At 43.3% G+C, this 22,012-nt stretch overlaps 1 protein-coding gene across 1 annotated transcript in view; it reads right to left on the bottom strand.

Annotated features, from left to right (window-relative positions):
- Positions 1–3,912: 3,912 nt before the first annotated feature.
- LOC142074752 (secretory carrier-associated membrane protein 1-like) overlaps positions 3,913–22,012 on the bottom strand; it is a 76,936-nt gene continuing 58,836 nt past the window's right edge. The window contains exons 6-9 of the mRNA XM_075135620.1: positions 12,956–13,115; positions 7,966–8,067; positions 5,958–6,075; positions 3,913–4,121 (exon numbers count right to left, since the gene is read on the bottom strand). Coding sequence (XP_074991721.1) covers positions 3,957–4,121; positions 5,958–6,075; positions 7,966–8,067; positions 12,956–13,115 — 545 coding nt within the window. The 3' untranslated portion in view covers positions 3,913–3,956. The remainder of the gene's footprint in view (positions 4,122–5,957; positions 6,076–7,965; positions 8,068–12,955; positions 13,116–22,012) is intronic.

Genomic DNA, 22,012 nt, shown 5'->3' with positions numbered 1-22,012 from the left:
GATGTGGTCCCTTCCTGTTTTAATTTTCTAAAACAGAGTTTAAAAAAAAAGCCCGAGTATTGTGCATAAGACTCATGAGGCAATCCAAGAATATCAAATAGCCTTCAAAGGAGAGAAACATCACTATATAGTAAGACCTGGTTAAATTCTAAAATATTTTCATAGAATCATAGAATCATTAAGGTTGGAAAAGACCTCTAAGATCATCGAGTCCAACCGTCAACCCAACACCACCATGCCCACTAAACCATGTCCCTAAGCACCTCATCTACACGTCTTTTAAATACTTCCAGGGATGGTGACTCAACCACTTCCCTGGGCAGCCTGTTCCAAGGCCTGACCACTCTCTCAGTAAAGAAATTTTTCCTAATGTCCAATCTAAACCTCCCTTGGCACAACTTGAGGCTGTTTCCTCTCGTCCTATCACTAGTTACTTGGCAGAAGAGACCAACACCCACCTCGCTACAACCTCCTTCCAGGTAGTTGTAGAGCGCGATGAGGTCTCCCCTCAGCCTCCTCTTCTCCAGACTAAACAACCCCAGTTCCCTCAGCCGCTCCTCATAAGACTTGTGCTCCAGGCCCTTCACCAGCTTCATTGCCCTTCTCTGGACACGCTCCAGCACCTCCATGTCCTTCTTATAGTGAGGGGCCCAAAAAGGAACACAGCATTCGAGGTGCGGCCTCACCAGTGCCAAGTACAGGGGCACGATCACCTCCCTACTCCTGCTGGCCACGCTATTTCTGATACAGGCCAGGATGCTATTGGCCTTCTTGGCCACCTGGGCACACTGCCGGCTCATGTTCAGCCAGCTGTCAGTCAGCACCCCCAGGTCCTTTTCCTCTGGGCAGCTTTCCAGCCACTCTTCCCCAAGCCTGTAGCGTTGCCTGGGGTTGTTGTGACCCAAGTGCAGGACCCGGCACTTGGCCTTGTTGAACCTCATACAGTTGGCCTCGGCCCATCGATCCAGCCTGTCCAGGTGCCTCTGCAGAGCCTTCCTGCCCTCCAGCAGATCAACACTCCCGCCCAGCTTGGTGTCGTCTGCAAACTTACTGAGGGAGCACTCGATCCCCTTGTCCAGATCGTTGATAAAGACATTAAACAAAACTGGCCCCAAAACTGAGCCCTGGGGAACACCGCTCGTGACCGGCCACCAACTGGATTTAACTCCATTCACCACAACTCTCTGGGCTCGGCCGTCCAGCCAGTTTTTTACCCAGCGAAGAGTACACCTGTCTAAGCCATGAGCCGCCAGCTTCTCCAGGAGAATGCTGTGGGAGACAGTGTCAAAGGCTTTACTAAAGTCCAGGTAGACCACATCCACAGCCTTTCCCTCATCCACTAGGCGGATCACCTGGTCACAGAAGGAGATCAGGTTGGTCAAGCAGGACCTGCCTTCCATGAACCCGTGCTGGCTGGGCCTGATCCCCTGGTTGTCCCACACATGGCTTGTGAGCACCCTCAAGACAAACCGCTCCATAATCTTCCCTGGCACCGAGGTCAGGGTGACCGGCCTGTAGTTCCCCGGATCCTCCCTCCGGCCCTTCTTGTAGATGGGCGTCACATTGGCGAGCCTCCAGTCGTCCGGGACCTCCCCAGTTAACCAGGACTGCTGGTAAATGATGGAGAGTGGCTTGGCAAGCTCCTCCGCCAGCTCCCTCAGTACCCTCGGGTGGATCCCATCCGGCCCCATAGCCTTGTGAGCGTCCAGGTGGCGTAGCAGGTCGTTAACTGCTTCCTCTTGGAGTATGGGGGGTTTATCCTGCTTGCCATCCCTGTCTTCCAGCTCAGGGGGCTGAATACCCTGAGGATAACTGCTCTGACTATTAAAGACTGAGGCAAAGAAGGCATTAAGTACCTCAGCCATTTCCTCGTCCTCGGTGGCAATGTTCCCCCCCGCATCCAATAAAGGATGGAGATTCTCCTTGGCTCTCTTTTTGTCATTAATATACTTGTAAAAACATTTTTTGTTGTCTCTTATGACAGTGGCCAGATTGCGTTCTAGCTGGGCTTTTGCCTTTCTAATTTCCACTCTGCACAACCTAACGAGATCCCTGTACTCTTCTTGAGTTGCCTGCCCCTTCTTCCAAAGGTGATAAACTCTCCTTTTTTTCCTGAGTCCCAGCCAGAGCTCCCCATTCAGCCAGGCCGGTCATCTTCCCTGCCAGTTCTTCTTAAGGCACATGGGGACAGCCTGCTCCTGCGCCTTTAAGACTTCCTTCTTGAAGAACGTCCAGCCTTCCTGGACCCCTTTGCCCTTCAGGACTGCCTCCCAAGGGACCCTCTCGACCAGTGTCCTGAGCAGGCCAAAGTCTGCCCTCCAGAAGTCCATGGTAGTGGTTTTGCTGACCCCCCTCCTTACTTCACCAAGAATCGAGAATTCTATCATTTCATGGTCGCTGAGACCAAGCCGGCCTCCGACCACCACATCTCCCACCAGTCCTTCTCTATTTGTGAACAGCAGGTCAAGCGAGGCACCTCCCCTGGTAGGCTCACTAACCAGCTGCGTCAGGAAGTTATCTTCCACACACTCCAGGAACCTCCTCGACTGTTTCCTCTCTGCCGTGTTGTATTTCCAGCAGACATCCGGTAAATTGAAGACCCTCACGAGAACAAGGGCTAGCAATTGTGAGACCTCTGTCAGCCGCCTGTAGAATGCTTCATTTTGATGGTACGTACCGTTATGGATTGTTCAGTTCCGCAGCACCAATTTAACCTCTTAGGCCTCCAGTTCAATGAATTAAATTTTAACTTTGTGAAAGATGAAGATTTCTCACTTTTCCAACTCAAAATATTTTAAAAGCTTTTTTCCCCAGCTTAAATCAAATCACAGAGATGGCTGAGTTATGTTAAAATGAAATGTATCTGTTAAATGCCATTGCTTAAAAAGCTTGATTTTAGACAATATTCCTGGTAGAAAATTAAATACTGTATATTTAGATTTTTGGACAAGCAGTAAACAGAGTGACTGACAAGGCTAGAGATTTAGTACCACTGTTAAACACAAATCTACACTAAAAAAAAAAAAAAAAGCCAAACACAACAAAAATACCACTGCATGTAAGAGGGAAGGGGGGCATGAAACTAGTGTTCTAAAGGTCAATATTTGTTTCTTTTCCAGCAAAATGATTGCCCCAAGACATGAATACTGAAATTAAAAATAGCAAATATATAATCATTTAGCTCTGTGATTGAAACCATCAATTAACTTCCTTAAACTGTACGCTGCATTACACATTCTATTACAGAGAATGTTTCTGCACCATAGTCATTTCTCACAGGTAGAGAATACTCCATGAAAATAGATACAAACAAATGATATAAAGTGGCACAGGTAAATTCTGGACCAAAACACTATTTAAACAAGATCAGATAACTTAACAGTATTCATGCAAACTTACAGATTTATATCAAACAACTTATCCTAAAAAAAAAACCAAGAAAAAAATTTATAATATCTATCCTACTTGTATTTGTCCTCCAGCAGCTGCTGAAATTGCAAAAGCAGTAGCCAAACCTAACTTTCTACATCTCAGTCCACCCCACTTCTTGTAGCAGAAATAGGGAAAACAGAAAAAAAAAATTGATCCAAAGTGCTTTCCTGAAGTTAAAAAAAATACCAGAATGAACCACTAAAAAAACCTCCAAATTCTTAATATATTTATTTGATCATTATATACCACAATTCATTCTCAGGCCAATTGTTGAAATTATTTATCCTCCATAAAATATGGAAGGCTTTATATTCTAGAATGCAACATTTTAAAGAAGGGCAGAGAATGGTTATCTTTTTAAAATAAATAAATTTATAATAAAATAAAACAAACATTTCCCATTTTACCCATGCACAGCTGCAGAAGAGACAAACATGCTGTGTGTATTTTGATCTATGTTTTTAGGGAATATACTGGAAAATAAAGTACAATTGAAGAGAACCGTCATGACTTTTTATATTTCTCTACATTCGGTTACCCTTGAACGCATTCTGAGCTGCACTGGTTGCTGCTGTTGATGCAGCGTTGGCTGCAGCAGTTTGTACAGTTTTGTTGGACATCACTCCCGTTGCAAACTCCTGCTGCGCTTTCTCAAAACTAGCACCAGTTGTGCGGTAGAGACCATGCACCTAGGGAGGTGGAAAAGCAGTGAAAAATGTGTGCTGAGCCTTCCATTTCCTGGTAGAGTAATAGCAAAGTCTCAAACACAAAGCAGAGCTGTGTGGTGGAGAAATCTGGTTTGCTCATATGTTTGGGAGGATCCGGAAATGAGTAAACAGACTTTTTTTTCCACAAATCCTACAACTTTTGATTGCCCTGCTGTGCACACACAGTTTGACTGTAGGGATACCTGTAACTTTTTGCAAGTTCAGAGGGGTCTTGTAGGTCTTCACTAAAATGTGTGTGGTATCTACTGTCTGAAATAACATATTTAAATACACAAACAGGCTGCATCCTTAGCATAACACAGGACCCATAGCTTGCAAAAGTATCTTCTGTCTCAATTTGTATACAACTTGGCGTACTCATTAAAAGAGTTCATAAGTGTGCATGTTAAAAGAAACAGCAGAAAACAAAACCAAAAAAGTATTTTTGAATCCACTGTGTCAATAACATTCTGGTGAACTTTTTTCTACATCAATTTTTTAGAAACATCTTAATTTCTCTGATTGACATGGTTACAAGAACCTATTAAGCTAAGCTATGACTGAACATTAAAAAGTATAAAATATCCCAATAATGCAGATAAATATCCGCTAAACTAGTGTGATGACCAATTGTTCTGCATAATAAGCAAAGATATTAAACAACATGGCTTATAATCTCTAGTACAACAAAAAACCAAATCCTGAGTAACTTCCAAGGATCTGAGTATTAAAATTAAAATGCTATTTCTGATTCATATTCAACCAAGTCACGATAAAGTTGTCAAATAATATTATGAAGACATTTTCATTCAAGTGTAGCAGGAAAATTCATGTTGTAACTTTTTTCTTTGTTATAAATGTGACTATTTCTCATCCATAAAGATACACCAGGTCATATCCGAGTATGCATGTTTTTTGAAAAGAATCCAGATGCATGTGGTAGAAAGAGTGTAAAAAAATGCTCACCATACATTTTTCTTGTTTGTTTCTTTCTCCTGTACCTGAGTATTTATGCAGAAAACAAATAAGGAGAAGGGACATCTCCAGGCTATGCTTAAAATTTCTAGCTTACTCTAAATAGACCAGAAGAGTTTGGGTATGTGAAAACCTTTAAGTGTAACTGTAACCAAGGTTGAATTATTAGAATTGCCAGCACATCATCAGCAGAATTCTCAGTTACATTTAATCAAAACAACATAAAAAACTCACTAGCACATTAGTATCTAAACTTAGGCCTTCTGGATGGAAATTCACAAAAAGGAACCAAGGGAGAAAAGCATCTTTCTTTGAGCTTTTATGCTATGCAATCATTAATTGACAACAAAATGTTAAAATAATATAAGCAGAGAAATAAAAATCCTTTTCTGAGGTGCCAGGCATCTCCCTCTTCTATTGATTTTAATGGGAATGATTTTGATAAGAGCTGAAACTTAGCAATCATTTGAATCATGCTTCACTCAGCCTGATGAATCACCACAGATTTGAAAATTGCAACCTGGCATCTACAGGTCCTACCTTAGTGTCCAGTGCATTCACCTACCCTTTCATTGTGGGCTTACCTCCCAACTTCTCTTATTCAAAGCTATCCTTCCCCATTTTAGTTTGCAGAAATAAGTGCACTGTAAAAACAGCATTTCATAACTCCATGACAGTATAAGCAAAAAAGTACTATAGAAGCACAGTTGTTAAAAGGTAAGGCACACCCCCAAGAATATAATTTAATCCCCATTATTTTGTGAGAGAGTACCTCTCTCAAGCAGGAAAGCAAAATCCAGATCAAACATAGGAAACAGAAGAGGGGAATAATAAGTAACTTACCTTTTTAAACATAACTAATGAAATAACAGCAGATGCTGTGAAAAGTGCAGCTATGATTATCATCATAATGCCAACAGGGATACTCTTATTAAGACCAGTAAGAGAAGAAATCCACCCACTGAAGGAAAAAGAAAAGACAAACTTTATTAGCACAGCACATGAACAATCCAACCACAGGTATCCACATCAAGGGAAGCTTTATAACCTCCTGGTTCTGATCAACTGAATATTTTTGAAGAAAAAGTCATGGAAATTATACATGAGCATATTTCTGTTCTATAATAAGCTTTTACAGCTTAGTTGCCTTTTTCCCAATGCATGTAGTGAAACTATAAGGAAAATTTTAGTAAAGATGATTATCCTTGAGGAAAGTTGTGAAGAAATTAAGAGAGACGTTAGACAGTTGCTCATCAACTTTTGGGGTTTTTTTGGTCATACTGTCATTTCAGAATAATTTAAGACTACATGACTTCGTGGAAGAGAAAATGTCCCTAAAAATATAGCTTCTAACTTCTTCAAAAATAAACCAAAAACATGCCACACACACAAAGCTTCTATGTGGGAAAACTCATTTAGTTGTATCCACATAGTGATGCTTTCTCAATTGAGGTATATATATTTTTTTTAAGTAGATAGTGTCAGATTAATTAAGATAAAAGATTGCTATATCAGTATCTACTTCAAACATTTCCCCATTCTTCAAAATTGAAACACCAACATAAAAGTACAATATCAAACTTGAAGCCACAAAAAGCAGGTTGCCTTAAGAAAAATAAAACATTAAGACGGAAAAGATTCTTCCACCGAAAAGAGCAAAAAATTTCTGTAAACCCAAACAACCTTAAAACTTTCCTATACTTGTTTCAAATTGCTTTGATATCCCCTATGTCCAACTGGACTCTACCACAGAACTCCAAAATCCAAACTGTAATTAGCATCTTCTGATGATCTGGCTACTTTTCATACCCCTTCCCCAAGTATCCTTAAAAGCACACTCCACATACTTGGAGAGTTGGCCCTCTAAAATTACTTTTTTACTTTGTTCATGTCAATCAAGGTATCTATGAAAAAGCAAAATACTGGATTTGAGAGCAAAAATAATAAACCAGGATTTTTCCTTACACTCCAGTTCTAAAGCAATGATGTTTTGTCTGCCTTACATACATTTGGAGATTAGCAGGAAACCACTGATACACAGAAGTGTCATTATCCAGGTACATTATTACCAGTCATAGCTCTCCATGCTATTGGCTGGATACTACAACCATGCTTTTTGTTAATTCAAGTTTGTTGGTTTTTTTTTCCAAGAAGGGTGACTGATTCCCAATAGCTTTTCCTTGTAAAATCTAAATATTAGACCTTGAAGCTTCAAATAAAAGCTATATATACATAAAAGCTTCAAATAAAAGCTTATATACTTATAAGCATCAAAATGAAAAATCAACTATTACAGAGTAAGGAGCCGACTCGGACAAATGAGCTTTTCAAATAATATCAAAGATATACAATTTTATTCACCCGAATACAATGTTGACTCATTCTTCAAATTTTAGCCATAAATTTCATTAGTAAGTATATCAATATAATTAGAAACAACTAATGATACAAAATAATATTCAAACAGTATATTATTACAGCCTAAATTATTCTAATTTTCTCTAAGTTTTGCTTATTTCTTTATCCTAAATATAGAGCAAATAACATCTCCACACACCACTAAAATAGGGGAGGTAATGTATAAAAGAGTAGTTCAAAGTGGCTTACATTGAAAGATAAAATTTTGACCAGCCTAATAACAGAAGTACCTCACACTCTTGGGATATGTTTCACACACTTTTCCTAGTTAAGAGCACTCAAAAAATGCTTTTTTGAGTGTTAAATGTAACAATTCCAGTGAACACAAGATTTTTTTTTTTGAAAAAACACAAAGACTGTATTGCAGTTGCTATATCAAATATGAGTGTTTGTCTTACAGAGAGTACAATGCTACAGAAAACAGAATACTCACCAGTTTCCCCATCTTTGAAATCCTGCAGCTTGAAGTACATGTACAGCAAACTGACAGATATATACAAAGAAGAACACAAAGAACCTGAATGAACTGTCACTCCTGAAAGAGGGGGGGGGGAAAAATTAAAGCAGCCAGGAAATTTATGACTTATTACAAATACTGTAGTATCAATCTAAAATTTTTTTCCTGCATTAACTAGAGGAAAAGTGCTTTGATTTATTGATGGTGACTTGAAATATCAGTAATTCTGTGGTTTTGTAGAGTGTTTATTTACAAGAGCTGCTGCTTCTTCTTTAATATAATATTTTTGCCACTTGCACCTCTAACAGAGGTGAGAATAGCAACAAGATACTATTCCTTAGCATTCTGTTCAGCACACAGCAGGGCCTCAGACTAAACATACAACTTTTGCTACAATGCATGAAGAACAGAAGTCTGCTCCACTTTAAGACTGAAGTTCACAGTGCTGGCAGGATGGGAAGAAAATATTTTACTTGTAAGAGGACAAAGTCTAATATGGAATTACTGAAACATAATGCAGATCAGAATACTGAAGCAGCTGTTGTTTAAAAACAAAACATACAAAACATGTTTGCTGTTTGAATTACTAAAATGTCAGCCTGACAAAGACCAAAAGTATTAAAAGCCTGTCAAAAAACCCAAATATAAACATACGGGCAAAATCTCAACAAAGACCTCAACATATTACTATCAAAACTAACGATCACATGATATGCTTCCTACCAAATTTCTAAAGGAAGTAAAAATCACCTAAGTCACAGAACCAGATTTTGCCAGTAATAGCTCTTTCTGCAGAAGGGAATTTGTTCATTTCTATTTATTCAACCAGTTCGGTTCAATAACTATTTCATTTTCAGCTGAACAAATGATTGAAAGTTGAATATGCAAGTAGTAGTTTTCCTTTTCCAAACAATAAATATTCACTAAGAAACACTAAGGTTTTACTAGATCTAAACCCCTGAAAGATAACGTGATGCTGAACTCCACCAAATCAGGAATAATAATTTCATATAAAACAACACTACTAAGAGAGAGTATGTAAGATTTATAATTAGTTAATGAAAGCTACCATTTTAAAATACTGGCAATTCTCTGTATTTTTAATTTATCTCAATTTGTACCCACATTGTAACCCAAGTCATGAACAAAAGTTAGACTAGTAAATGAAAAATACTCTTCTGATTTTTTAGCCTTAAGGATGTAAGAATTTAGTGCATGAGCAAATGCAAGTTAAACTATATGATTCCTCAAAGATGTGTGGGTACAGCAATATCTCCTTGGTTAGCAAAAAGAAACATCTCATTTAGTCTAAAGGTTATGCTCAAATGCAATTTATGGCTATCAAACTTTCTCTACAAAAATCAGTGCATTTAAACTGAGAACATCCTGATTCATTTCAATGTAAAAAATAATTCCCAAAAAATACTGTAAGAGTACAGGAATTTAGAATCTCTTCACGCTGATTTTCACAAAAAAAAGTTCAATTTTGCATGCAAACCAACCGTTCTATTTTTAAAGACTAAGATATCACACCTCAAGCTTGTGAAGTCTGCAAAATCCAGATTGATAAAAGCTAAGAAAAATACTGGAGTTTGATTACTATATACCTGGTCTACTCATTCTTAAGAATCTCAGTCTACTTCAATTACAGACACTGCAGGTCACTTAAGAATATGAGATTTTTTTAAGTGTAGAGTTTTATGAAATTCATTCAGGAAGCCAAAAATTGAAGACACCCTTAACTGTTAACCTGCTTGTGAAGGGATAGAGATTTAATGAGAATTTTCCTTAAAATTGTTATCAGCCCAATACATAAATATTTCCTACAACTATTATGCCAACGGTAGAAGCTATAAATAGAATAGAATAGAATATTTTCAGTTGGAAGGGACCTACAATGATCATCTATTCCAACTGCCTGACCACTTAAGGGATGACTAAAAGTTAAAGCATGTTATTAAGGGCATTGTCCAAATGCCTCTTAAACACTGACAGGCTTGGGGCATCGAACACCTCTCTAGGAAGCCTGTTCCAGTGTTTGACCACCCTCTCAGTGAAGAAATGCTTCCTAATGTCAAGTCTGAACCTCCCCTGGCGCAGCTTTGAACCATTCCCACACGTCCTGTCACTGGATACCAGGGAGAAGAGATCAGCCCCTCCCTCTCCACTTCCCCTCCTCAGGAAGCTGCAGAGAGCAATGAGGTCACCCCTCAGCCTCCTTTTCTCCAAACTAGACAAACCCAGAGTCCTTGGCCGCTCCTCATAGGACTTGCCTTCCAGCCCTTCACCAGCTTTGTTGCCCTCCTCTGGACACACATTCAAGGACCTGAACATCCTTCTTAAATTGTGGGGCCCAGAACTGCACACAGTACTCAAGGTGAGGCCGCACCAATGCTAAATACAGTGGGATAATCACCTCTCTTGACCGGCTGGTTATAGTGTGTTTGATGCACCCCAGGATGCGGTTTGCCCTCTTGGCTGCCAGGGCACACTGCTGACTCATACTGAGCCTGCTGTCAACCAGCACCCCCAGATCCCTTTCTGCAGGGCTGCTCTCCAGCCACTCCTCTCCCAATCTATACTTGTGCCCGGCGTTACTCTGTCCCAGGTGCAGAATCCGGCATTTGGACTTTTTAAATTTCATCCCGTTAATCATAGCCCAATGCTCCAACCTATCTAGATCCCTCTGCAAGGCCTCCTGTCCCTCAAGAGAGTCAACAGCACCTCCCAGTTTGGTATCATCAGCAAACTTGCTAATGGTGCATTCAACTCCCGCATCCAGATCGTTGATAAATATATTGAACAGAACTGGCCCTAGAATTGAACCCTGAGGAACACCGCTGGTGAATGGTCGCCAGCCAGATGTAGCCCCATTCACTACAACCCTTTGAGCTCTGCCCTTCAGCCAGTTCTTCACTCAGCCACACTGCGTACCTGCTCATCTCACAGTTGGACAACTTGTCCAGAAGGATGCTGTGAGGAACAGTATCAAAAGCCTTACTAAAATAAAAAAACCCTACATCTACCACCTTCCCTTCACCCACGAGGCGGGTGACCTTATTGTAGAAGGATATCAAATTAGTTAAACAGGACTTTCCCTTTGTGTACCCATGTTGACTGTGCCTGATGATTGCATTGTTCTTTAAATGCCTTTCAATAGCACCCAGTATAATCTTCTCCATAATTTTTTCCAGGAACGGAGGTTAGACTAACAGGCCTGTAGTTCCCTGGGTCTTCCCTCATGCCCTTCCTGTAAATTGGAATAACGCTGGCTAGCTTCCAGTCAGCGGGGACCTCCCCAGACTCCCAAGACCTTTGGTAGATGATCGAGAGGAGTCCTGCCATAACATCCGCTAGCTCCTTCAGTACTCTGGGATGAATCCCATCAGGCCCCATGGACTTGTGAACATTCAGCTGATACAGCTGGTCCCTTACAATTTCAGTGTCCACAAATGGAAAGTCACTGTTCCTACAATCGTGGTCCTCCGACTCAGGGGACCGGGCAGCCCGAGGTCTATCCGTATTATTAAAAAGCAAAAAAAGCATTGAATGCCTCTGCTTTTTCTTTGTCCCTATTAGTCAGATGACCATCTTCAACAAGTATCAGTCCAATGTTTTCTTTAGACCTCCTTTTGCTATTAACATACTTAAAAAAGCCCTTCTTGTTGTCTGACACAACACTGGCCACTTTCAACTCTAATTGAGCTTTGGCCTTTCATGTCTTCTCCCTGCATATATGAACCGTAGCTCTGTACTCTTCCTGCGAAGCCTGACCTTGCTTCCAGAGATCATACAATTTCTTTTTCCTCTTGAGCTCCATGAGGAGTTCCCTGTTCAGCCAAACTGGTCTTCTGTCCTGCTTGCTTGACTTTGGACACAGTGGAATTGCCTGCTCCTGTGCTTCTAAAAGGTGGTTCTTAAAGACTGACCAGCACTCGTGGACTCCTAAGCCCTCAAAAGCAGATTCCCAGGGTACTCTGCTAAATAGCTCCCTGAATAGCTTAAAGTTTGCTCTCCTGAAGTCCAGGGTAGCAACTCTGCTGACCTTTTTTCTCATTACACTGAAAATTTTAAACTCAACCATTTCGTGATCACTGCGGCCAAGACAGCCACCTACCATCACATCTCCCACAAGTCCTTCTCTATTCACAAATAGCAAGTCTAGGAGGGCATCTTTCCTAGTTGGCTCACTGAGTACTTGTGTCAAGAAGTTATCTTCCACAAACTTCAAGAATTTCCCAGGCTTGCTTGTCACAGCAGTATGGTATTCCCAGTTGATGCCTGGGAGGTTGAAATCTCCCATAAGGACAAGGGCTACCGATCCAGAGATTTCTCCTAATTGCCTATAGAATAACTCAATCAGTGCTATCATCCTGGCTGGGCGATCGGTAGCAGACACCCACTACGACAACTCCTTTGTTTTCCATCCCCCTAATCCTCACCCAGAGGCTCTCAACCACATCATCACTAACTGTAAGGGCTGTACAATCAAACCTCTCTCTTACATACAGTGCAACTCCTCCACCTCGCCTGCCCTGCCTATCCCTCCTGAACAGCCTGTAGCCCTCCATCCCAGCACTCCAGTCGTGGCAGTCATTCCACCAAGTCTCGCTAATACCAATGATATCATAGCTCTGGGAGCTGACCAACGCTTCCAGTTAATCCTGTTTGTTTCTCATACTGCGTGTGTTGGTGTACAAGCATTTCAGATGTGCTCCTGAACCTTCTGTGCTCCCAGGAGCAAAAATTTTTAAAAAATTTTAAAGGATATTCTATGATATTCCTAACTGTTGCCATCGACATTTCAGATACAACAACTGAATTAATGGCAAACATTCTACTTGTTTCTAATGAAATCATATTAAAGGATTATCATAATGATAAACAAGCAAATTCTGGAATGTTAATGCATTTCAACAAGTGTAGTATTTTTTTAAAGTACTACAAGTCAAGCTGAAGTTCTTACCTGAAAGCTCCATAAAGTGGTCTGTACCAGCAGACAAAAGAACAAGGGGTAAAAAGCAAGAACCATAGGATACTCAATCCAAAATCAACCCCTCGCGTAGCATCAATGTAAAACCAGGCCAAACATCCAAAAATATTAACAAACAGTGTCACTGTATGGACTGTAGAAGCAAAAGCAAAAAAGTCTTAATTAAATTATGTGCATATAAAAAATTATTACAACTGTTAAAGTAATAACCAAACTGTGCCTTTTTAAACAAAACATAAGCATGCTGACAATAAATCAATATCCTCTCTCAGCAATAAGTTGATTTTTATAGTTTTCTAACTTTCAGGTTAAAGCCAGTATTCACAAGTGAAAGTACTGAACATGAAAATTCAAGTAGTATCAGGTGTATAGTGAAGAAAAAAAAATCCGTCATAAAAATAAAATATTTTCAAACCTAAAATGATGAAAAAAGAGGTTTCTATACCTGCAATAATTGATACTTCTACAGTAATTACTGCATACAGATATTTGCACTTTTTTTTTTAACATGCTGGTTATTTATTTTCTCTTACAATCAGGCAAGTAAATGAGTGCAGGATGGTCCCCTTAATATTACAATACAAAACTACTGGATTTTTTTTTTTAGAGAAAAGCTTATACATTATATAAAATACATCATAAATTTAGCACTGTACACATCCTAATTTGAAAAGAAAATTTTCAAAAAAAATCTTTTATTGAAAAGCTCTTTGTCTTATGTAATAAAGCAAAAAAACCTACGTAGTAAAAATGTTTCTCAGTAAAACAAGATCTGCAAGAAGCTGTTCTACATCCTTTAATATATATTGCATATTCAAATATTTCTTATAACATTGGTCTTAAACATCTGCCTTTTTGGTGCTCAGTTCTTAGCTCAATACTGGCATTTTCTCATTGGCAGACCTTATTACAGGTTAACTACTGAATTTCTATTAAAGAAAATGCATTGGCATTACAACTTCACAGTTTATTTCAAATATATTTAGTTCTTAGAAGAGAAAAAGATACAGCAGTAGTAAGAAACATTACAACTATTACTTTCATGCTATCTGGCACAGAAGTTAGTTCTGGCAGACTTAAAAGATGAACATGAATTTCTGTCTTTGTTCAGCAAAAACCAGTGATCCAGGAGTGATTTTGCTATCTTGGAGGACAGTTTCTATCCTTGTGGACCAGGATAAACCAGAGTATTTACAATTGAGAGTGCACGGGCAGCTCCTGAAAGCAATCATTTTTTTATTTAAGTCCAGAGAAACATTCTAGTCATTCTACTGGAAAGGTAAAGTTAACAGAAGAATCATAGAATGGTTTGGGATGGAAGGGACCTTTAAAGGGCATCTAGTCCAACCCCCCTGCCATGGGCAGGGACATCTTCAACTAGATCAGGTTGCTCAGAGCCCCGTCCAACCTGACCTTGAATGTTTCCAGGGATGGGGCATCTACCACCTCTCTGGGCAACCTGTTCCAGTGTTTCACCACCCTCACAGTAAAGAATTTCTTCCTTATATCTAGTCTAAATGTACCCTCTTTTAGTTTAAAACCATTCCCCCTTGTCCTATCACTACAGGCCCTACTAAAAAGTCTGTCCCCATCTTTCATATAAGCTCCCTTTAAGTATTGAAAGGCCGCAATAAGGTCTCCCCGGAGCCTTCTCTTCTCCAGGCTGAACAACCCCAACTCTCTCAGCCTTTCCTCATAGGAGAGGCGTTCCATCCCCCTGATCATCTTCGTGGCCCTCCTCTGGACCCTCTCCAACAGGTCCATGTCTTTCTTGAGCTGAGGACTTCAGAGCTGGATGCAGTACTCCAGGTGAGGTCTCACCAGAGTGGAGTTGTGCTGGTTTTGACTGGGATAGAGTTAATTTTTTCCATAGTAGCTTGTATAGGGCTATGTTTTGGATTTGTGCTGGAAAGAGTGTTGATAACACAGGCACGTTTTAGTTATTGCTGAGCAGTGCTTACACAAAGTCAAGGCCTTTTCTGCTTCTCACCCCACCCCACCAGCGAGTAGGCTGGGGGTGCACAAGAAGTTGGGAGGGGACACAGCCGGGACAGCTGACCCCAACTGACCAAAGGGATATTCCATACCATATGACGTCATGCTCAGCATATAAAGCTGGGCGAAGAAGAAGGAAGGGGGGGACGTTTGGAGTGATGGCGTTTGTCTTCCCAAGTAACTGTTACGCGTGATGGAGCCCTGCTTTCCTGGAGATGGCTGAACACCTGCCTGCCGATGGGAAGTAGGGAATGAATTCCTTGTTTTGCTTTGCTTGCGTGCGTGGCTTTTGCTTTACCTATTAAACTGTCTTTATCTCAACCCAAGAGTTTTCTCACTTTTACTCTTATGATTCTTTCCCCCATCCCATTGTGGGGGGAGTGAGCAAGCGGCTGTGTGGTGCTTAGTTGCTGGCTGGGGTTAAACCATGACAGGTATAGAGGAGCAGAATCGCCTCCCTTGACCTGCTAGCCACACTTCTTTTTATGCAGCCCAGGACATGGTTGGCTTTCTGGGCTGCGAGTGCACATTGCCGGCTCATGTCCCGCTTTTCATCCACCAGTACCCCCAAGTCCTTCTCAGCAGGGCTGCTGTTGTGGTTTAAACGGCAGGCAGCCAAACACCACACAGCCGATCGCTCACTCCCCCACCCCCACCCCCACAGTGGGATGGGGGAGAGAATCGGAAAAAGAAAAGTAAAATTTGTGGATTCAGATAAAGACAGTTTAATCAAACAGAAAAGGAAGGGAAAAATAATAATAATAACAACAATGATGATAGAATATACAAAATGAGTGAGTGATGCACAATGCAATTGCTCACCACCCGACAACCGATACCTGAAAAACGATCGCTACTTCCTGGATCACGCCCCCTATTTATATAATGAGCATGACATCATATGGTATGGAATACCCTGTTGGCCAGTTGGGCTAGCTGTCCTGGCTATGCTCCCTCCCAGCTTCCTGAGCACCTGGCAGAGCATGGGAAACTGAAAAGTCCTTGACTAAAGGGTACTTAGCAACAACTAAAAACATCAGTGTATTATCAACATTTTTCTCATACTAAATCCAAAACACAGCACTAGGAAAAAATTTAACTCTATCCCAGCCGAAACCAGGACAGCTGCTCTCAATCCCTTCATCCCCCAAGCCTGTATTGATACCAGGGGTTGCCCCAACCCAGGTGCAGGACCTTGCACTTGGCCTTGTTGAACCTCATGAGGTTCACATGGGCCCACTTCTTGAGCTTGTCCAGGTCCCTCTGGATGGCATCCTGTCCATCAGGTGTGTCAACTGCACCACTCAGCTTGGTGTCATCTGCAAACTTGCTGAGGGTGCACTCGATCCCACTGTCTATGTCATTGATGAAGATATTAAACAGTACTGGTCCCAATACAGACCCCTGAGGGACACCACTCGTCACCGACCTCCATCTGGACATTTGAGCCGTTGACCACTACCCTCTGGATGCGTCCATCCAACCAATTCCTCACCCACCGGACAGTCCACCCATCAAATCCATCTCTCTCCAATTTAGAGAGAAGGATGTTGTGGGGGACCATGTCAAAGGCCTTACAGAGGTCCAGATAGACAACATCGGTAGCTCTTCCGTTGTCCACTGATGTAGTCACTCCATCATAGAAGGCCACTAGGTTGGTCAGGCAAGACTTGCCCTTGGTGAAGCCATGCTGGCTGTCTCGAAACACCTCCCTGTCCTCCATGTGCCTTAGCATAGCTTCCAGGAGGATCTGTTCCATGATCTTCCCAGGCACAGAGGTGAGGCTGACAGGTCGGTAGTTCCCAGGGTCCTCCTTTCTACCCTTTTTAAAAATGGGTGCAATGTTTCCCTTTTTCCAGTTGCCGGGGACTTCACCCGACTGCCATGACTTTTCAAATATCATGGAGGGTGGCTTGGCAACTACATCAGCCAATTCCCTCAGGACTCTGGGATGCATCTTGTCAGGTCCCATAGACCTATGTATGCTCAGGTTCCTCAGGTGGTCTCGAACCTGATCTTCTCTTACAGTGGGAGGGACTTTGCTCCCCCAGTCCCTGCCTTGAGGTCCATCCACTCGAGAGGTGTGGGAAGAGAGATTGCCAGTGAAGACTGAGGCAAAAAAGTTGTTGAGTACCTCAGCCTTCTCCTTGTCCGTTGTTACCAGTTTGCCAGTCGTGTTCATCAGTGGGGGGTATGCTTTCTTTGACCTTCCTTTTCTGGCTGACATACCTATAGAAGCCCTTCTTGTTATTCTTTGCGTCCCTTGACAAGTTCAGCTCCAGCTGCGCCTTGGCCTTCCTGACCCCATCCCTACACAACTGGGCAGCGTCCCTATACTCTTCCCAGGAAACCTGTCCCTGCTTCCACTGCCTGTGCATTTCCTTCTTGCCCTTTACTTTGACCAGCAGGTCTTGACTCAGCCATGCCGGTCTCTTGCCTTCCTTTCCTCATTTCCTACACATGGGGATCAAGAGCTCTTGCACTCTATGGAAAGCATCCTTAAAGACCTGCCAGCTCTGTTCTGCTCCCTTGTCCCTGAGGGCAGTTTCCCAGGGGGTCCTATTGACTAACTCCTTGAACAGCTGGAAGTTCGCTTTCCTAAAATTCAGGGTCCTGACTTTACTCTTCGCCTGTCCCATATCCCTCAGGACTGCGGACCAGTGCATGATCACTGCAGCCCAGGCTGCCTCCAATCTTGACGTCTCTGATTAGCTCACTTGCGTTAGTGACCAACAGGTCCAGTAACGCATCCCCTGTGGTAGGACTGTCTATTACCTGGCTTAAGAAGTTATCCTCAATGCATTCCAGGAGTCTCCTGGATTGCCTGCAGCTTGCCGTGCTGCTTTTCCAGCAGATGTCGGGGTGGTTGAAGTCCTGCAGCAGGATGAGAGCCTGCGAGCACGATGCCTCCTGTAGCTGGAGTAAGAAGGCTTTGTCAATAGGCTCCCCTTGATCGGGCAGCCTGTAGTAAACACTGACCACAAGGTTCCCTTTGTTGGCTCGGTCTCTGATTCTTACCCAATAAGCTTTCAACCTGCTCGTGGCTATTCTTCAGAGACAGCTCTTCAGAATTGTCGTGGTTTAACCTGGCAGGCAGCCAAATACCACACAGTCGCTCGGTCACTTCCCCCACACCTCAGTGGGACGGGGAGAGAATCGGAAGGGTAAGAGTGAGAAAAACTCATGGGTTGAGATAAAGATAGTTTAATAGAACAGAAAAGGAAGGGAAAATAATAATAATAATGATAGAATATACAAAATGAGTGATGCACAACGCAATTGCTCACCACCCGCGCTGACCGATAACCAAGCAGCGATCGCTACTTCCTGGAACACGCTGTCCTGGTTTCGGCTGGGATAGGGTTAAATTTCTTCCTAGTGCTGTGTGTTGGATTTAGTATGAGGAGAATGTTGATAACACACTGATGTTTTCAGTTGTTGCTAAGTGCCCTCGTAGTCCAAGGACAGCTCCCATGTCTACTGACTGAGCTAGGTACACAAGATGGGAGGGAACATAATCAGGACAGCCAGCCCAGCTGGCCAATGGGGTATTCCATATCATGTGACGTCATGCTCAGTATATGAAGGGTAGGCGTGATCCAGGAAGTACCGATCGCTACTTGGTTATCGGTCAGCGCGGGTGGTGAGCAATTGCATTGTGCATCACTCATTTTGTATATTCTATCATTATTATTATTATTATTTTCCCTCTTCTGTTCTATTAAACTGTCTTTATCTCAACCCACAAGTCTTTCTCACTCTTACCCTTCCAATTCTCTCCCCGTCCCACTGGGGGTGTGGGGGGAGTGAGCGAGCGGCTGCGTGGTATTTGGCTGCCTGCCAGGTTAAACCACGACAGTCCTTTTTGGCGCCCAACGTGGGGCACGAAGGGTTGAGATAATGATAGATCTGACCAAAGTGTGTTAAGGCAAAATTGTTATAAGCATTCATTATATTGATTGGTCACAATGTTGATTTATTGGCTGTCAAAGTTTTGGGGCTGGCTCTCAATGTTGGGTCATGTAATACCTTGCTTGCAGTATATGTTCCCGTTTGTGCTGTTTATCGTTATTCAGAACTGGGCCAAGATTATCATTTTGCTGCTGTTTTATGAGGTGATAAAATCATTGGTCATAAGTCTAATCTGGTATCTGTACTCACCACTGCCGTCATCTCTGTACCTCGGGAACCACCTCTTAGAAACTATTAGTAATTGCACTTTTTTCTCCTCGGAGAATGAATTTAAGGGGGAGACAGGATGGGACACTTTCTCCCACTTGTTCATCTTCCCTTCCATATTGTCAGAAACTCCTTTTTCTTCTATCCTCTTCATGAAGACGTCCACAATATTCCCTGAGAATTTTGAATATCCTTGGGATGTTCAAACAAGCATGTTCATATTGCTACTATGTCTCCTGAATGTGGTTCAGGCCTTGTTTAGGGTTAAACAACTATTCAGGAATACTGTCCAGAGATCAACCCTCAGGAACAAGAAAAGAGGGAGGACAAACGGCGGTGCCACGTCGGGGCGGGCGGAGTGGCAGGTCCCGGGGGCGGCTACAGACACAGTGGCTACTCAAAGCCCCACGACAGGCACTGCGGCTACTCCAACCCCCATGACAACCCCTGTGGCTACTCAAACCCCGGCAACAGTCACCGTAGCTTCTCCAACCCCTGCGACAGGCACTGCAGCCACTCAAGCTCCAGCAACAGTCACTACAGTTACTCCAACCCCCATGACAAGCACTGCAGCTACCCAAACCCCAGCAACAAGCACTAAAGCTGAACCAGAGGACCAACCCTTGCTGGTATCCGTTGCCCCTGTACAGAAGAGGAAATCTTGGAAGCGGAGATCAGGTCGTTTAGAAAGGGATGATGGAAGAGCAGGGCCATCACGAGGAGGGGAGGAGGAAGAGGAAGAACTCATAAATGAGACGGAAACCACCCGATCCCTATCCGTGAGTGAGCTGCGAGATATGCGGAGAGATTTCAGCCGTCGTCCAGGCGAGCATATTGTTACCTGGCTGCTCGGATGCTGGGATAATGGGGCCAGTAGCCTGGAATTAGAGGGGAAAGAAGCCAAACAGCTGGGATCTCTTGCTAGGGAAGGAGACATTGACAAAGCAATTGGAAAAGGGGCACAGGCCCTCAGCCTCTGGAGGCGACTGCTGTCAGGTGTGAAGGAAAGGTATCCCTTCAAGGAAGATGTTATATATCGCCCAGGCAAATGGACCACGATGGAGAGAGGTATCCAGTACCTGAGAGAACTAGGCGTGCTGGAGGTAGTATACAGTGACCTGGACAATGACCAAACACCCAAAGATCCAGATGAACTCCAGCGCACGCGACCCATGTGGCGGAAATTAGTACGGAGCGCACCAGCGTCATATGCCAGTTCGTTGGCAGTACTGTGCTGGAAAGAGGAAGAAGCACCAACGGTGGATGAGGTGGTTAGCAGACTCTGGGAATACGAAGAAACTGTCTCCTCCTCCCTTGTCTCAGCTATGGAGAAACTGTGCCGGGAGGTCCAACAACTCAAAGAGTATAGGTCCTATTCTCCACCTGTATGGACCAGTATCTCAGCCATTAAGGGTCAGCGTTCTTCTGCTCAAGAGAGAGGATATAGAAAGTACACACCACGGGGCACCCTGTGGTTTTACCTGCATGACCACGGAGAGGACATGAGGCAGTGGGATGGAAAACCTACCTTGACCCTAGAGGCATGTGTACATGAGTTGCAAGGAAAAACAATCACACAAGGGGGTTCTCCCAGGAAAACTGCTGCTCCAGTTGTCAGGAAAAACCTGTCTCATGACGGTCCAGTTTCCAGTGAACAGTTCCCCAGACAGAGTAGAAGGGCTGATCTTACTTTGGATTGCAATGAAGGAATTCTTGACTCGCGTTTGCAAGAAGTGAGAAACAGATACTATGACCAGAACTAGAGGGGCCCTGCCTCCGGCCAGGTGGAGGAAAGGGACAACCGGGTTTACTGGACTGTGTGGATTCGATGGCCTGGCACATCAGAGCCACAGGAGTATAAGGGTCTCGTAGACACCAGTGCACAGTGTACCCTGATGCCATCAAGCTATAAAGGGGCAGAACCCATCTGTATTTCTGGAGTGACAGGGGGATCCCAAGAGTTAACTGTATTGGAGGCCGAAGTGAGCCTAACCGGGAATGAGTGGCAGAAGCACCCCATTGTGACTAGCCCAGAGGCTCCGTGCATCCTTGGCATAGACTACCTCAGGAGAGGGTATTTCAAGGACCCAAAAGGGTACCGGTGGGCTTTTGGTATAGCTGCCCTGGAGACGGAGGAAATTAAACAGCTGTCCACCTTGCCCGGTCTCTCGGAGGACCCTTCTGTTGTGGGGTTGCTGAAGGTTGAAGAACAGCAGGTACCAATCGCTACCACAACAGTGCACCAGCGACAATATCGCACCAACCGAGATTCCCTGATCCCCATCCATGAGCTGTTTCGTCGACTGGAGAGCCAAGGAGTGATCAGCAAGACTCGCTCACGTACCCAAGAGTCGGGCCAGTGAAGAACATCAAAACAACCAGCAGGTGGACCAGGCTGCTAAGATTGAAGTGGCTCAGGTGGATCTGGACTGGCAACAGAAGGGTGAATTATTTATAGCTCGGTGGGCCCATGACACCTCAGGCCACCAAGGAAGAGATGCAACATATAGATGGGATCGTGATCGAGGGGTGGACTTAACCATGGACGCTATTGCACAGGTTATCCACGAATGTGAAACATGTGCTGGAATCAAGCAAGCCAAGCGAGTAAAGCCTCTCTGGTATAGAGGACGATGGCTGAAATACAAATATGGGGACGCCTGGCAGATTGATTATTTCACACTCCCACAAACCCGACAAGGCAAGCACTACGTGCTCATCATGGTGGAAGCAACCACTGGGTGGCTAGAAACATACCCTGTGCCCCATGCCACCGCCCGGAACACCATCCTGGGCCTTGAAAAAGAAGCCTTATGGCAACATGGCACTCCAGAAAGAATTGAGTCAGACAACGGG

This window comes from Calonectris borealis, chromosome W, assembly GCF_964195595.1.
Source record: "Calonectris borealis chromosome W, bCalBor7.hap1.2, whole genome shotgun sequence".
NCBI classification, from domain to species: Eukaryota; Metazoa; Chordata; class Aves; order Procellariiformes; family Procellariidae; genus Calonectris; species Calonectris borealis.
The sequence above is the reverse complement of the archived record's forward strand: the minus strand, read 5'-3'. Positions and strand labels throughout refer to the sequence as shown.